Source organism: Neopelma chrysocephalum, unplaced genomic scaffold, assembly GCF_003984885.1.
Source record: "Neopelma chrysocephalum unplaced genomic scaffold, ASM398488v2 Primary Assembly neopelma1_24, whole genome shotgun sequence".
Lineage (NCBI taxonomy): Eukaryota > Metazoa > Chordata > Aves > Passeriformes > Pipridae > Neopelma > Neopelma chrysocephalum.
This window is the reverse complement of record NW_020897693.1, coordinates 12,334,622-12,353,218: the sequence shown is the minus strand read 5'-3', so window position 1 is coordinate 12,353,218 and position 18,597 is coordinate 12,334,622. Positions and strand designations below refer to the sequence as shown.

General features: G+C 40.5%; 1 protein-coding gene across 2 annotated transcripts in view; it reads right to left on the bottom strand.

Moving 5' to 3' along the window:
- Positions 1-1,677, bottom strand: part of LDLRAD3 (low density lipoprotein receptor class A domain containing 3) — a 74,987-nt gene extending 73,310 nt beyond the window's left edge. For both annotated transcript variants that reach the window (XR_003537397.1, XM_027704011.1), the window contains exon 1: positions 1,533-1,677. Coding sequence is in view for 1 of the 2 variants with exons in the window: in XM_027704011.1 (XP_027559812.1) it covers positions 1,533-1,620 (88 nt within the window). In the remaining variant the exon portion in view is untranslated. The remainder of the gene's footprint in view (positions 1-1,532) is intronic.
- Between the last annotated feature and the right edge of the window lie 16,920 nt (positions 1,678-18,597).

Sequence of the window (18,597 nt, the reverse complement as noted above, 5' to 3'; positions counted from 1 at the left end):
AGCACTATCTGCATTCTGTTTCGGCTTATCTGACCTGTCAACAGCAGGCTAGCATAGGGTAGCACTGCTCTCCCTGCAAGTCTCTTTTCTATGCTAATTTTCCATTTGTGAGGGCCATCAGATAGCAGATAGACCTATAGCAAGAGGAAAGAACAGTCTAATTATCTCCATCGATTTGTGTAGAATCAAAAGGATCATCCAGAAAACTGTTAGCCAGTCAAGTTGGCTAAAAGTATTTAAATATAAAACCCAACAAAGGACAATTCTGCAGAAACTTAAAATTCATAGTTGCAGCATAGCCTAGATCAGTGAGGTTTATTTCAGTCTGTTATGACAAGAACAGCTCTTATGAACTGTCATTTTACAGCTATTTATATTTTATTGTCAGTTACTATGTTTATTATTGACTGTAATTCAACTGATTTTGGTAAGGAAATTTTTGAACAGAGTCACAAAGCATATTTTCCTGTTGCTGATTCTTGGATAAATACCCAGGTACAGCCTTCATTAAGAAAATCTTCATTAAGGTTAATGAAAATCTTCACAAAAATCATCTAATTGTATCAGGTGAAACAAAATTTATGCAAGGCAGATGATGACAACACTCTTAGAGACAGAAAAACTCCTGGTTCGCATCCTATAAATACCAAGAAGTGCCATCATTCAGCTTGTTTTAAGAAGTAGAAACAGCACACCCAAAGTCATGCCAGCAGTATATTCAGGAGCCAAGTAATAAGGAACCTGAGTCACACAGCTGTTGTCATCAGCAACATCTCACTGAAAGGTACAGGTTGAGCTTTGGATATTTTTATTCTTGCCAAAGCTCCCACCAATATAAATTCTGCTAGGGTTAAAACAGATATGCATGACAAACATCAATCCTAATAACAGACCCATCCTTTCTTAAGATGTTAACATTTAAGTAAAAACAACCAGTTAAATTAACCTGTCTTCAATGTTGTTACATGAGCCTGATGCCTTATAAGGACTGCAAAACATTAGATATTTCATAGAGATACTTTTAATGCTTTAGAAAGTGAGCAAAGCTCACTGGCTTAGAGCAGAACTATATATGGAGATTTTCACAGCACAGTTATTAAAGCCCCCTTACTTAAAAGGGATGGATAACTGGGGTTAAAGTAGAGGCAATCAAGTTAAAAAAGCAAGAGCATTTAACAACACATGGTATTTCTATTCAGGTAATTTGAAAGAAACTATTCTTTTTTCCTTTTGCTCCATAAGGAAAGCTAATGATATCTTGGAAGCGTCCGGGGAAAGGTAAGCTTCCTATAAATTCAGTTTAAGTGTAATGAAAACCTCTGTAAAGCATACACGTAAAGAAACTACGTTGGATACCAAAGAATCTTAAAGACCTGAAATAATAAAGCCTGTGCATTTTTTTCTAACAAGATCTAAATTAAACTGGCATCAGTTGTTACTTCCCTAACACACACTACAGGACACACCAGTAACACTACTTAGCCAAGCCTTGTGATATAAAGCATGTTAAGGTCCCAGCAATGGTCACTTACGGCATTCCTTCTCATCACTGTCATCAAAGCAGTCTGGCAGCCCATCACACTGCCAGGCCCCTGGGATACACCGTCCATTACTGCACATGAAGTTTCCAGGAATGTTGCATTCATTTGTGAAGTTATTCCCAGGCAACAGTTGGCTGTCTGCGACAAATGAAAGAGAGGTAAGTTTACAGAGGATTTTATCAAAGGCAACAAAAGCAGTCACTGAGCAAGCTGTTTCAGCGGTTGAATGGAGATGAAACATGGATCTTGATCCTGGTTATTTTGTCATTATCCTATCAGCATCCTGAGCATGGTACTTTGGTAGCACTTTCATTTTCCTAAATTATCATTTTACTGGTTCTTCATTCTCACACTCCATTTTGCAGATTTCCCTCCTGCTATTTTCTTTCTAGGAATGTACCTGCAGCCTTCTATGTATACTCAGGTCAAAGTAAAATTTGTTTAAAAAAAAAATAAAAATCTCTTCTACACGTGGTCAGTCTAAACAGAAATAAAACAGATGAGGCTACACGAACTCAGCTCTATAGTCCCTTGCTTTTGTCAGATTAGTACTTAAATGGCAGAATACTTTGTTGTTGTTGTTGCTACCCAAGGGCTATGCGCTAGGTTATACACTGAGTAATTCATGCTAGGTTTTCAATTAAGTTTTAAACATAGTGCTGCTGATCAAAGTTAGAATTGAGCTTCTTAGTGTTAATACAGTCCCCTGACATACATCTGTCCACAGGCAAGTAAGGCAGTTGGCCAACTGGTGGGGGTCAGTAGCAGGATACTGGAGTTAAGAGAATAGTGAGAGAATCTAGAGATTTGCCTTCAAGATTAAACACAGCTCTAATCAGTCATTTTAAGCTACTGTTTTTTCTCACTTACTGCATTTTTTCTGGAATGCAGATATCACAGAAACACAAACTTCAATGAAGGAAGACAATGACACTCAGTGGTTTTAATAAGCACCAAAATGGCATCACCTGTTGCTAAGCAGAGGGAAAGCTACAAGACAAGGCAGAGAGTGGGAGACAATATCTTTTCCCTCATCTTCCCGTCATATTCTAGACTTGTCCCAGGCAACATGCACTTGACCAAGCAAAAAATCAGAAATACAAACCTTTCCCAGGTAAAGTGGAGTTGTCACAAAAATATGTCCCCCTCCCCCCTGGCCAGCCTACCTACCTTCATGGTTCAAAACCAGAAAGAACAAATTAAGCTGACACAAAGCTTAACCATTTACTTCTCATTTATCTATTTTGAGGATAACCACATTACTTTTGGAACTCAGGGGGAGTGGCAGAGCTGCAGTCAGTTCCCTCCACTGCCCACCCTACACCAGCTTGCTTCCTGTTGCTCTTGGAGTCCAACTCCTTCCTCTCCCCAGGAAGGCCTAAACACCAAGGGCAAGGAAAAACACTACTAACATAGCATGGTGAGTGCCCCACTCTTCAGTCCTGCACAGGGCGCAGAGCAGATCACAACTGCCAGGATCAGCAGTTTAGGGAAGACCCCTTCCTAGCTCATTCCTGCACTCCCAGGGAGGAATTTGCTTTGTACGGGCATCTTTGGAGAACTCATCTGCCAAAATAACAAGCTTTATAGCATTATTAGAGCATGAGGCTTTCTAGAAACTCTTGAATCAGCCAAATGATTCCTTTCCTTCCCCAGAGCATTTCAAAATGCTCCATCCCTGACACAGGCAAAACTGCTAAGTTTCACATCACTATTTCAAAGGACACAATAGGAATGCTTCAGGGAGGTAGTTTCTTTAAGCCTATGTCTGCCCCAAACAATGTATTTCCTCCCAAATGTTATCTCTTGCAAATGGCTGATTCTCCTGGGAATGTTTCAAGAATCTGCCAGAACAGCGCAGATGCCTTAGTGGATATCTGCCCTGAGCTGTTAAAAGACAAGGTAACTTGGAAGAAACAAAAAGGTGGAAATAAGGTCTTCTGAGGCAGGTGGGCAATCCGAGCCAGTGGCCACACACCCAGAGCCACTCATAAGTCTCCTGCTTAAAGAAAGAGAGTGAAAGCCACCAAAAAGCATGCCTAGGCATGCAGCTGGAAATTAGACGTCTTTTAGCAGCTTCACTCAAACCTCAGTTTCATTCCCTCCATCACTGGAGAAGCAACAGCTTTGCTCTCCACACTGTTACAACCTACAGCACTCTGGAACAAGCTCAGCTCCAGCCCAGTCAGGCAGGGCCTTCACTGCTCTCAGCAGCTCCTGGAGAAATGCTGCACCCAACTCTGCCTCATGCCCTAGACCCTAAATTTAAATCAGCAATGGCAACAGTTTGTCCTTGGATACCCCTACCATGAAACACTGAACAGATACTGCACTATCAATAACCATTGCCAGGCTACTGCTGCCTTACAGCCACCACTGTTAACTAAGTTCCGCAGTTCTGTGTTCAATCAGCAAGGGCTTTTTTGTTGTTTATGGTGTTTTTCCCCTTACACCAGTAATGGAACACATTCAGATCAGTCTTTGTATCATTGATGTGTACCTGGTAAGTAATGACCAAACAAAAATCACCACACTCAAACAGCTACAGGGTGAAATATGGCAAAATATGACAGAGGTGAGATACCTGGGTATTCTTTGCAATGTAAATTAGTTATAAAGCCTCTAAGAGCTTCAAGAGCAGAATATAACTCCCTTCTCTACAGTCCCCGTGATAAAGAGCTTTCAGGTCAGTATGGTACCACTGGAAGACTTTCCTGATAACAGTCATAACTTTTATTAGAATTTACAAGTTTTCAGATACTACAAAACTGAAATGTCCTAAGAATAAATCTCTGATATAAAACAGAGCTTTTCCAAGCTTGACAAGAGAATTGGAAATTACCAAGGCTTTTGCCCTCTCAGAATGTAAGCAACCAGGCAGTACATTTTGGCAGCAACATCAAAAAGATGCCAATCTCATGGCATCTCTCTGTTGCTCTGCACTACTTTCTTGTCTAACCTGATACTTATGCCTCTCAACCAACCTGCTCCACTTCCACATGGAAGCAGCACTTACTCAAAATGAAAAATCCTGCTGTGAACACTCAAGTGTGACTTCTTCATGACTTGGGCAAGTCGCTAGATAAGAACCAACACCACGTCCCACAGCTTCCTGCTCCAAGCACAGAACTGTCTTCTCCCACCAAGCATCATGGTGTTCCTGAGAGAAAACAACTGAATGCATCTCAAGCACTGTAACACTTCCTTGTCAGATCTACTGATGTTATCTTGCCTTAGAAGCTTTAACCATGATGTCCACACTCCTTTAATGAAAAAATTTAGACCAAGCTATGTAATTTTGGAAGTTTCTGGAGTTTCAAAAAGCAAAAAAAACACAAACAAGAAACAACCCCCTCTAAAAAGCACTATCAAGTCTCAGTTACTTTTAACAACTCCTTTAAATAAATGCCAAACTTCTATCCTATTAACTTGAAGCAACAATCCAGGAACATGTAAAAATTATATTTGTTATCCAGTAAGTTGTTTGTTTATAGGATTTCCTTTGTCATACAAATAAATTTATCCTCAATGTTCTTTTAAAGCAAGATGTATTACTAACCCTTTCACCAAACAGGAAACAAAAGACAGAGGCAGATCAAGTTACTTGCAGACAGCCCTACACAAGCTTTACTGCAGAATGGGAACACAGGAACTCAATCCAGTTTTAAAGCAACAGATATTTCTCTTAAAATATGACCTTCATCAGCTGCTAGGAGAATCGCATGTTACAGACAGCAACTTGAGAGTCACAGTCAACAAATCTAGAAATTTGTTTCATGTATTACTCCATGCCCAAAAAATCCACTGGTGGATAAAGAACTGTCAAAACAATGGCACATGTGGAACTGTTTTAAATTGTATTGCTCCTTTCGCTTCCCTCACTTTGCAGGTCTTTTCTAATGGATTTAAAATGATCCTCAAAGAAATCCTCAGTGCAATCATCATCTCCCAGCCCTCAAGAATGCAAGGTTCCTGCCCAGTCAGCACACAGCCCATTGCACGACTCTGGGATTTGTGCACACACAAGACAGACACGAAAAGGACCAAACCAGATCATCTTGTTTGGTTTTATAACAAGGTCCATAAAGATGTCAGGTTTTGTGTAGCCAACTTGCTGCACTGCCTGTTGGCAGGGGCAGAAATTCCTTCAATCTGGCAGAGCTGGCTTTCCAATAGCTGACATATTTACCCTGCAGCCTCTTTGACTAATTTTGAATTCAACCCAAATATGAGCTACACGGATGTGTTCGGTTAAGTAAAGGAGGAAGGAAAGAAGAGGAAAGTAGTCCATTTTCACTGCAACACATTGCTCACTTTAAGCAGCATACCATCTGGGTGAATTAAAAAAAAAGGGACTCATGTTTCACTGTGAAGGGGACCGAGTAAGGAAAATCAATCTGTTTTAGCAGCCATTTTCAAAAATGTTACCATTTAAATATTTAATATTCCCTGAAAAAGAATCCGAGAAAAATAAATAAAAGGACAAGTCATACTGAGCAAGCACTTTACACTGTATTAAGAAAGCAAGTGAAGGATATCTTTCATAAAACCATATTTTACCTGAAAGGACTCCAGAGAATTGTGCACATTACAGAACACAGCTGCCTCTATATCAGAAACTAGAATCAGTAAGAACAGGCAGTCACCCTGGCCAAGAAGGTTTTGAGGAAGAAATACAAGACACTTATGTGTTCAATACCCTCATGAACAATGCCAGTAACTTCAGCCTCTTGGCAAAAAGGATCTATCACTAAGGATGAACCATGAGCTCTTCACCGCCAAACTTTTGGCATATATTTTGCAGGAATCATGGGATCTTCACTGGATACTTTCAATGGATCACTGCTTAAAGTTTTTCACATGTGAAGAGAACTATTTTGATCCAGGCTGGTATGTAGCTGTTAGGCTGAAGGGTTACTTATGATACTTTCCTGTCACACAATGTATGCATTACTTCATACTTGAATTCATTTTTTCTTTCTGCTTAAACCCTTGCCAGGTGTAAATCCACACCAGGCTTGACTTACGCATATCAGAAATCCGTTCTACCTCTACTGAAATCTGCAACATGTTGTAAAAACAAAAGGAGAGAGACTAGAGCAAGTCAGTAGCTGAAATTTGCAGTAAGATGGCATCAAAACTATATATTTTCAATACGCATCATAACTAAAGAAAAGTGAGCAATATCAGCAGACTTGAACAAACACTTTTTGATCTTCCTCCATCATCTTAAAAGACTGAAAATAAGTGGCACTAAGTGACTGGTAGGCTATTTCACGATTTGATTCCTCAGAGAATGCAAAACTATTTCCAAATGCTTACATTCAGGTCCAGTTGCTTCTCTAAATTTAGCCACTAAGGACAGATGTTTCTTATCATACTTCTTTAGGTTGACGTGAAGCATCTGACTCACTCAACATCTACTCTGTAGAGATCTACTAATGCAGGTGATGTGCCCAAAAGAGGAATTCAAAAGCTGAGCATGAAGAAACTCGAAACATTATGCCTTGCCTATAAACTTCAGTTTAACATGTGCATGCACAAACTTCACTGGCAAAAGAAGTACATTGTCAGCAAGATAACACCAGCGGAATTAAGGTAGACTTGGCTTAACACTCACTACACTGAAACAGGAGGCAGAGACGATTTGTGCTTATAGGAAACATCAAAGTCAGTTCTTGTGCAGCCACCCAAAGAGACTGGCAACAAACTTGCTCAACCTCTTTTCTCCACTAATACACACCCACTAGTTTTCAAGAAAGAGGAAGGTGTCCATACTGAATTCAAGCATGTAGGGCATACGAAGACCACTCATTAACAGCACCAAAAAGGTAAGGAAAATACACCAATGAGGACGAAGTGTACTTTCCATATCTTAAATAAACACCCTTCATATTACCCAAAAAGTTGTTTGCAGCTACATGTTTCTAAATGTATCATGTCAGTTCCCATAAATGTTTGTCTTCGGTTTGCTTTGCTTTCCTATGCACTGCTGTAAAGGTACCTTGCCAGAACAGAAGAGAAGCATGCCAGTGCACATTCAGGCTGGCTTTGGGAAGCAAAGATTAAGACAAGCTCTCTCTTGCTCTGCTGTGAAGCCTCTGACAACACCTAAGCCATCTGCCACAAGTAAAGGACACCTGCCAATGATTATCTGACAACTTAAATCCTCTTGAACAGTTTCAATCCCTATCCTCCCCATCCTCATTTAAATTGCCTGATGATTACATTGCTTATGCTATATCAGAAGTTATGAGGGCTATTTGTAAAGGCAGACTGATAGTCCCACTGCAATATAACGGCTCAAAAATGTTTCTTCACTGAAGCAGCAGATAAATTAGTGATTATTCACGGAACTGCTCACTGATTAGGTTCAACTTCCCCTCCCTCAGTTTTTCAACCACTATCCATGAGATGCAATATATTCAGTATCCAGCATTTTCAAGATTTAAAATGGATCAGTCCTAGCCAAAAGATCAGAAACTCCTGTGCTTACTTCAAATTAAATACTAAATATTACTGAGGCAAGTCAAAGTCAATGGGAAAACCCTTTTTTAAAGCACTAAAAAGTATAGCTTCTTTCAATTAAGACAGAAAAACTATTGTGGCGGGGGACACTGACTACTGTCTCATGCCCATCATTCACCCATTAATTCCTCACAGCAAAAGCTGCCTTTATTGAACTGGAGATCAATTAATACATCATGGTCCCCACTATAAATAACACAATATGCACTGAATAAATATCTTTTTCTCACTATCTTACAGCCTTAGTTGAAGTAATTGGCACATTCCCTATAGTGGATGGCTGCATTACAGCACTTAGCCATGCAAGTGCCTTAATTAAACATAATTTTCTAAACCATTCCCTAATAAACAACCATTCGCTTTTTCCTTGCAACAACATGTGCAGGAAGTGAGCCGAGGTGAACAGGCTTACTTTAATCCTGCAGCCTCCATGGCTGGATTCTATATTTGGGGAACTGGGCATTTCGCTAAAGCTTTCACATTTGCTTGTCTCAGCAGCAGTGCAGCTGCTTGAGTACACACCAAAAATACATCCCCCCTAGGTCTGTGGGCTCAGCACAGTTAGTGTGGTGGAAGAGAAACAGGCTATGGGCCATTAACAGTGCAGAGTGAACACAGCTCCAAACTACAGGTTTAAACAGAAAAAGGAGGCAGAGGGGAGGAGGAAGGAATAGTTTAGATTACTGAAGTGGGTGCATCTTGAAAGAAGCATTCCTCAGCAAGAACATCAAATGGAGATTATATGCTGTTCTTACCCAAGCTAAAGCTACCCAGATCGCTTCTTTAAAGAAGCAGCAAAGATAAAAACATCTTATTTTTAATACCTTTGAAGGATACCAACTATACCAAGTTTAACAAGGGCAAGTGCTGAATTCTGCACCTGGATGTAGACACAGACCTGGGAACAAGACACTGGAGGGCAACACTGCTGAAAGGGACCTGGGGGTCCTGGTCGATGGCAAGTTGAATATGAGTCAGCAGTGCCCTGGCAGCCAGGAGGGCCAACTGTGTCCTGGGAGGCATCAGGCACAGCATCTCCAGCCAGTAGAGGGAGGTGATTGTCCCGCTCTGCTCTGCACTGGGGCAGCCTCACTGTGTGGAGTTTTAGGTACCTCAATATAAGAAAGAGTGGAGAGTGTCCAAAGGAGGGCAATTAAGATGGTGAAGGGCCTGGAGGGGAAGCTGTATGAGGAGCAGTTGAGGTCACTTGGTCTGTTCAGCCTGGAGAAGGAGACTGAGGGGAGACCTCACTGCAGTTACAACTTCCTCACAAGGAGAAGCAGAGGGACAGACACCGATCTCTTCACTGACATGACCAGTGACAGGACTCAAGGAAACTTCATGAAGCTGAGTCAGGAGAAGTTTAGATCAGATATCAGGAAAAGGTTCTTCACCCAAAAAGTGGCTGAGGACTGGACAGAGTTCAAGACGTGCTTGGACAATGCTCTCAGGCACATGGTGGGATTCTTGGGATGTCCTGTGCAGGGCCAGGAGTTGAACTCAATGATCCTTGTGGGTCCCTTCCAACTCAGTATGTTCTATGATTCTATGACACACTGCTATAACATCACTCTGAGGAAAACATTATTTCTGTCTTCACTAAAAGACAAAAGGATTTTTGCACAATAACACAGAAGACCTACAATGTCTTGGGGCAGAATTTAGATTTCATTATCCCAGTTTCTGCTTTAGCAATACACTTGTAATCAGGAGTCAAACAGGAATGTTTGCATCAAACAGCCGTACCTAAGAAAAATTAAATGGGGGGTAGGGGTAAAGGAGGAGATAATAAGTTCATATGTCCCATCACACTACTCTCCTGAAAACCAGGCCAAGCTGACATACTGCCTGGAAAATACTGAGATCATGCCTGAACTGTGGCAGCAGCAAGACTGGCTCTGATTCATTCAGTATCAAATTTAAAGGAATACCATACAACAACCAAAGTGATAAAAAAAAAAATCCATTTAACAACAAGTACTGTGGGGTGGTTTTGTATTTCTAACAATTGGGAGGGGCTAGGTTTAAATTTTCTCACATGATACTCCATGTCAATAAAAAACCTACCTACCATTATTAAGTTTTCTAATCACAAAATCAGAACATTTGCTTTCAAAGATCAAAGGTTTTTAATTGCTCTTTGAGACTTGTTTCTGCAAGGACTTTTTTTTTTTACTGTGCAGATGCAAAAGGTCATAAAAGGCTGCCATTAACCACATTTTCTTGCTTAAAAACATGTACTGAATTACCTGCACTTAGGGGCCTTCAGAGACAATGGGTTAGCAAACTCTGGGATGTTCAGCCTCACTAGCTGGGCAAATTCTTTTAGGTCTTACACACAATGTAAGAAAAATCCCACAGTTGTTCTGTCTGGAGAAAACAACTGATTTCATTATTAGTTTATTTCTCCACATGCGAGTGGTACTTCAAGCTGTTGTGTCATACAACGAAAACTTAAAGCGCTGCTCAAATGAGAAGTAATCACAAAGACTGACAGCAGTCAAAGCAGTCAGCTGTGAGGCTGTGAAAGTCAGTGTTAATTCTCTGAAAAAAATAATTCTATAATGTCAGTTGCTCTAGGAGCATTAACTATGGTAACGGTTACAATATGCCGTAACTTATAGGCATAAAAAACATGGAAGTTCTTTGGAGTTGGTAGCTGATACTGGACACATTACCCCTCTTTACATCCCAGCATACAGAAACAACAATGCCCAAATATGCAGCCGTACAAAAACGTGGAAGGGGAGCACCTCGAAAAGGAACAATGCTAATCTCATCCCTCAGCAGGATATTAAGGAGTTATCATTTTGCACCTTCTCCAGTAAGTAGTCACTCAGCACTTATAGGAATATTTAGTATTTCTGTAGTCTAATGTCCCACCACACACCTAGAATCAACCTTTGCAAGCAAATGCAGTTTAAGCAAGAGCTACATTACAGAAAGAGAAAAACAAAAAGCCCCCAAACAAACTACAAACAGAAATTATTAACTGATAGGCAAAAGAACGTTTCCATCAGTGAAGAAAAAAAAACCCAACCAAATAAAAAGACAACCTCTGCTCCTCCAGACACCTTAGACTCCAAATCCATATAATGATGACAGTACAGAATGGTATCCTTGATCAAGGGCAGAAGCACTACGTCAAACTAGCTGCTGCTTTTTGTACCTAGCTTTGATTAGCGAAAGGTGCATGTCCACAACAGTTGAAGCTGGTACAAATCAGCCCCATCTTTCTTCAACCCTGGCTATAAATTCCTGTCTTCCCTCACTACTATCTTATTGCATAAACTCCACCACAGGTGAGCAGCAAGCTTTAAAAAAAGTTAACCTAAGAGCCTGTAGTTCCCAGTGCTGTCTGAATCAACCCACCACAAAGTTTCAAGAGCATCTGCCATCACAGAAGAGAGAGAAAGGAACATACATGCCCCCCCAGGTTAAGGATAAGACAAGGACTGTAGTCATTTCTCAGGCTAAACCAGATAACCTAAAACACTCCTGCCATTTCCAACTCCAGCAGACATCACTTAGTCTCATGAAGTTGCTTGTCCTTAACAACTATGCCACAATTGCTTCTTCAAGCAGCAAAGCAAAGTTTTTAAGAGCACTAATTTGTCTTAATAACTGTATATCAAAGTTTTCCCCCTTTCCAGTAAGAAAAGCTGCATGTCAGAACCAGACATGCCATGCTGTGTCCCAGCAAACATGTAAATGGTGAAGGCTGGTATCCCATGCCAACATCTTACTGGTGTTAAAGAAATGTTCCTGTCTGATCACCCAGGAATCACTCTGGGAGTCACACTCCCCATCACCAGACACTTTCATTGTTGGGACACAGGTGTCTCCAGTAACCCACTTGTCTCCCTACACATCCCACTCACACAGTCATCAAGGTTTCCTTACTGGATTGACCCAGGATTTCCCACAGCAGAGTCCCAAACCCCTGGTTCCTTTAAGTAATTTAACCATGGTGCATAACACAAAACTAGCTCGAGCTGGTGCCTGCAGGGAGGTACCCCGAGCAGAGGAATCCCTGGGCTTTTATTCCCTCACAATTTGTACCCCCTGATAATCTGGGGTCTTCCTGCTGAGTCCTCACCTCCTGCTGTGTCTCCCAGTGTCCAGTCAGGTCCTTGTGCCCTTTGTTGTGCAAAGGGTTCAGTGCCAGGTCACAGTCCCTTGCCTGGGGCTCCCACCATCTCCCCCTACCCAGGGCACAACCTGCAGCTCCCACTGCATCTGCGCACACAGCGACCTGCTCTAAATGTATTCCTCAACACTGGTGAATGACCATTTCATAGGTGTGCTAAAGACAGAATGTGCAAGGCTCTGAAAGCAAACTCACTGTGTAGGCATGGCGGAGAAAGCAAACCAAGATGAAGTTATGGTAATGATATCTTCCCAGTGACAGATATGGTAGAGATGTCTTCCCATCTGGAGAGTTTGCATTTAGGATCTGACTGCATGTCAGTACAGCACATCAGGAGGGGAAAGTAAGCTGTGGTACTGGTAACAAGGGTAGAACTTGGACTCTGTGACTACATGAAAAGGTCACACCTTGAAAAAAGCCTGCAAGACACAGCTGTGATGTGAGGCTCCACAGAGGAATCAAGTCCAAGAAAGGCCAGGATACAAGACAGAGTAACAAAACAAAACATCAACAATGTCCTTAACAATAAAGAAAAAACTCATAACCTCTCACTCAACAACACTGAGCTAATTTCCAAGTGTGAGGAGATTGATGACAGATAACCATGATTTTAATCTAGACAAGACACAGATCTGAAGACTTCCCTACCCTAGGAAGGCAACTCAGTTCCTGCTTTGAAGTCCTGCCCTAAGAACAGAAAACAAGGAGACCAGAAACCTCTCTCATGAGGCTCCTAAAAAAAATCCTGGAAGAGGAACAAGAATGTTTTTCCAAACAATACACTGCAGCAACAGTTAAAATTAGGAGAAGAATTACCAGAAGACAATCAGAGTCAAGGAAAGGCAACAGCTCAAGAAAAGGAAAGTGACTGTACTAGGTGCTAGTGACAGCACATAGCCAGTGAAGATGGGATTACTATTCTTAAACAGAAACATTACCTGGAAATAGATGATAAGCTCTTCAAATTGGAATGCAAATCCAGCAAAGAGATAAGACTGAAAAGAGGGTATACATGAAGACCATGTGAGTTGAGTGACAAAACATGGTCCAAAGAAAACTTAAGAGAACTCAATCTTTTAAGAGGAAAGGCAACTTATTCCTCACCAGCTGCAATCTTAATGCAGAACTGGACACTGCTAGAAAAAACAATTTCAACATAACAAACTAAAACAGAGCCTTGAATTCAGAAGATCACCAGGTTGGGTTACAATCAGCCAATTTTCATCCACCCTTTATATGTGAAAACATGACAAGCCATGGGGCAGCCACAGTAACACCCTTTAAACTGTTCAGGACCTCACACCACTCTCCCAGTATTTTGTAGATCACTGCTAACATACTGGTCCAATTCAACAGTGACCAGCACACACACCTCTTCAAATGTAATGCCCTAGGTCTATTTGAAGAGATTTTGCCATTACTTTGGAGTTGAGAATTTTCTTTTTATAGAAGACTGCATATTTGCCCTTTTTCTGTAGCTCTGGTCACACGTACTCCACTAGGCAAGCCTCAAAGAGAGTTAAGTGGGGGCAGAGGATGAGGCTCAGAAATGACAGATGTATACAAGTAATGGTTATTTATTTGAAGTTGGAAATTTCCCATAATCACTACCAGAGACCTAGAAAATAATCACTTCAAGTGAAAAATAACAGCTTTTATAACCACTTACTTAAAGTGTGATTTTCTCCCATTCAAACTGAGCTCTTTGATGTGCTTCATACAGTTATAATAAAAATTTATACAGAAGATAAAGTGACTCAGTGTTTGCTGCACGGATTAGATTGCTGCTGCTTTCTGTAAGCAAAGCAAAACCAGAAAAATAAGTGGCATTTGCATTTTGTCAATAGGAAACATGCTGTTAGGAAGATACATGGCAGGGATTATATTGAAGTGAGGGGCTCATTCTTTTCACAGGAGTTTAGTTTCACCTTATCTGTTTCACTTACTCATTGTACCAGAAGGCATAGCCAAGAGCAATGATGTTGTTCCGTTGCACAGAATGAATACAGTGCCTCCACACAGAGAGGACATTAATGCGGGGTGCACGGTGTGGGTGTGCAATCTTACTGAAAGGCACTGGTGACAGATTCTTTCCAGCAAACACTGCCACAGCAAGACACCATCCACACACCACATATTCCAAACTGCTTTCAAGCTAGTGGTAAAATCAGGGGTTTGATTGCAATATAGGTAATCTTGGATTTTGGTTTTTTCAACAGTTGCTGCATTTAACAGCACAGTGAAGAGTGAAGAATACTGGAATGAAGATAGACAGAGGAAGATTCAGCAAAAAGCAGAAAAACTTTTCATGTGCGCATGAGAAAAATGAAGTTTCCCCACGAGTTGTGGAGGCACCTCTGGTCAGTGTGTCTGAAAGGGCCACACAAGGAACAGTCCAGAATTTAGTCTAAATGGTGTACCAGCTTTCTTTCTTTTCCCAATTTTTGCTTCTCTTTCAATTTCTGATATTCTGTTTCCTTTACTTCTTAAAATCCTCTGAACAGTTTCTAAAAAAAAAAAAAATAGCACCTGCTTTTTAGAAATCTATCCCGTCTCAAAAGAAAAAAATAAGTTATGCCACACCACTCAAAGTACCTGAGAGACAATAAGTCTGAACAAGAAGCTTCCCAGTACACTCCAGTTAAGAAAGAATAAGCATTTATATACTTCAGCCCCTAATCCAAATATTTTGGGTGTTTTACTTAAGCCTCCTGCAGCTTCCAAACCTGGATGTGTTTTACTCAGATGAGTCAATCCCAGGAACTAACTCTGAGCTAACAAAAATTAGTAAGTTTCTGGTTAAGTACAAAACCATTCTTGCCTTTTAAGGCTTCATTTTTTGCATCAGGTATTCTTACACTGAGCCAAATCAAAACTCAGGAGATCTCTAAAACCTTGCTATAACCCTATGCATCATTTTCGTGGTAAAACAAACGGAAAACTCCACATTCCTCCTGGCATCCATCATATTCACGTATGCTACAAAGTGTACTTTCTGAAGAAGATGCGGCAAAGACAAGTCCAGACAGAGAGCCCCAAACTGACAAATGCTGGGAGGGCTGCAGAGCAAACAAGGGCTGGGCAATCACCTACAGAGTTGCACAGATGGGGATCAGAAGAAACAGAGATCATCTCAGGAAATGCATGAAAACTTTCATAACAAAACAAACATCATAATATCTCAGTAAACCAGAGAACTCAAGATGCCCAGGCAAAAGACATGTATTTTACCTATTCAATAATGATTTTTTTGATTCTCAAAGTCCATATTACTCGGTTCCAAGGCAGGATACATTTGTTTTCACACAAAACCCAAACCAAAACTTAGGATGCACTAAGTTCATAAATTTGCCAATCTTTTTTCCAAGCTTCTTGAAAAGCAAATATTACTACTGCAGTGGCACCTGAGACTGGCCATGAGGTTCTTCAGCGCCTTCATAAGCAGTAATGAAGCAGCAGTTCCAACATGCTGCCATTAAGGGTTAATTTTAATTTTGAGTCTTCTTGGCCTAGTTGGGTATTCCCATAAATACCAACCCAGCAGATATAATTGCAAAGCAGGTATATTTGGCTCCAGTCACTCTTCCAATTTAGCAGCAACTAACATTTGAAAATTGCAGGGTGTAAATTTAACATAGTGGGTCTCACACATTATGTTTTTACTGGTGGAGACTGTATTTGATTAATCAGAATTAAAAGAAAGATATCACACTTTATGAAAGCTTGTCTATTTTTTCCCCAAATCTCTGGAAAGAAACAAGAAAAATCAAACTGTATTGACTTGATAATGACAAAGACAGTGCAGCTCAAAATTATGCATTTCTGTGCTTCAACAGTAATTTTTTTCAAGTTGATGAGTAGAGAATTGCTAGTGCCAAGCAATGCCAAGACTTCTGCCAAGCAGCTATCAAATCTAGGTAAGACAAAAAAGCAGGAAGGGACACCTTTGGAATACAAGGACAACTTGAACATATTTTCTCTGTAACAACCATGTTCAACTGGCTGGCTCTAACTGACTCTCCACTACTACTCACATACACATTTGCACCTTCCTTTCTGTTCTTCCCACACATTGTATGAAGTTCATAAGACAGTGAAAACTGTATATAACAGATATTTTTAAGGACACTTTGGTAGGTAATACAGAGTGCTAGACTGACAGCCACTGCCATCAAAAGAGACCAGTAGTATAAGGCAGACAGGCACTTGTCAAGGTTTCTCCTACTTCACTGAAGTGTGCAACAAGCAGCAACAACGCAAAGCAGCCTCCGGCCTTCAGATTTCCATGAGCCAGTGTGTCGGTGCATCTGATGTTATGACAACTCTAATATTCCTTGGCAGAACAATGTCTCAACCCACTCGCAGTCCATACTGGCTGCTGCTCATTTGGGTTTAGATTTTGTAACCAAATACCTAAGCAGATTTACTCCAGACTTACTAAGATGTCCAATCTTTCAGCACCAGAGCCGCTGCCACATATGCCCTCTCTTTAAATAAAAAGGTCCATATTTAAAAGAATAGGAATCTTGCTGAACATTCAAAACTCATTTTTCTCCTGGAGAAACCTGAATTGAAAACACTTGGGAACCATGAAGATCTTAAAAAGGCACCCAAGATTCTTAACAGACTCATTTCTCTAATTTTGATTCCCAGTTACTGCAATAATTTCTACCTTTCTTAAAAGTCAAGCTGACACATTTTGTTCAGCTCTTCTGTCAAAGAGCTGCAGTCACAGCTCCCACCTTCCCAGCCAGAAAGCCTAGTAAACTGCAATCATCCATACACTGAGGTTTTGCCTGTTCTCTGAACCTACTTCAGTAGGATCAGAGAAACAGGCCTCACAGGTAAGGTACAAAGCTCTGAGGTAACAGAACTATAACTCTGGAAAATTAATTAAACACTTCAGAAAGATCTTACGTACTTTGCATCAGAAAAGATGCAAAGCAAATGGAAAAAAAAAAGAGAGCAAAGACTTCCTTCTACAAAACAAGTAGGAGGGGGCTTGCATTTAACACAATTATCTTCCTTAAATTTTCCCTTCAGTTTTATTTCCCAATACTGGCAAGTTACTGCAGTATGTGGAATTCTGTACTTATGCACAAAAAATCACTCTCACAAAAGCAAAAAATATTTGGTCAAGACAAATCCTGTGCTTAGATCGTACAGATCACAAACTTGGAACCACTTTTAATCTTTTTATTACAAACCAAAAAACGTCACTATGCTTCAAGATGTTTCCAAAAAAAAGGGTGCTTTCGTCTTTATTAGTACTAATGCTTAGTGTCACCCTGTCACAGCAATTTAACAGGATAGCTATACCATCCTGTTAGCAGGAGACATTACACATTAGCAGAAGACAATAAGCCACACTGTCTGGGACCCAGGATAAGCACCATCATGAGTGTGGTGATGTCACTGGATAACCTGTGACCTCATATATTATACAATACATCAAGCTGTTTTGTTTTCAGAGACCCCCATGCAAGTGCCTCCCAGACCGAATCACTGCAGCCAGGTCTTTGTTCATCAGTATGTAAGAGGATGCTCATCATTCATTGTAACATAAAAGTAAACTCCTTGCATTCAAGAACTAGAAGAACTGAGTTTCATGCAAGATATTGACAACTCAGTCACATTCTCCTCTTCAAGTCTGGAAGAAAGTCTGTCTGCACCTCATACTGCTTCATGCGGAACGAGACTCCTGTGACCCTATGGACTAGCCCAGACGAAAGAGGATAGCTGACAGTCAGGAGAGACTTCCTTCAGAATACTTCATCCATAATTTAGCTGTTAACAACCATGTAACTGGAGTGGTTGCAGGAAAAATTAACTGTTATAGTGAAAGCACTTATCTTTAATTGTGTTTGCTTTCTACTTAAGCAACAGGGCTTTTCTTTTCTTCAAGGGTTAGTCCCTTTGGAAAAGAAAAAAGGTATGAAGCTCAACTAATAAATACACTTGCTTTAACTTCCTTTTTAATCACTCAAAAAAGGCTGAATGTGATTACTAGATGTCTTTTCCACTTTGGTCAGCTCCTATGCAATTCATTTTCACATATTCCATCACAATACAGTTTATAACATAGCAAAGAAATATTTATGCACTTGTCGCTTCACTGCAAGTTTTGCATATGGGTATTTCTGATTCAGGCAGCTAACACAAAAATAGTGTACATGGTCAAAAGTAATATTGAGCCATATTTTGTGAATGAGCTGAAAGTATAAAGGGAAAATTAAGACACAGAAAACACAATGTAATGCTAAAACTTGCCCAGGAACCTAGCACCAAGCAACTTTGTTCTTCGTAAATACAAGCTGTTAAGTGTCCTAGACCATATTCCTGTTTCATACACAAAGTAGATAATGTGGCTCAGCCAGA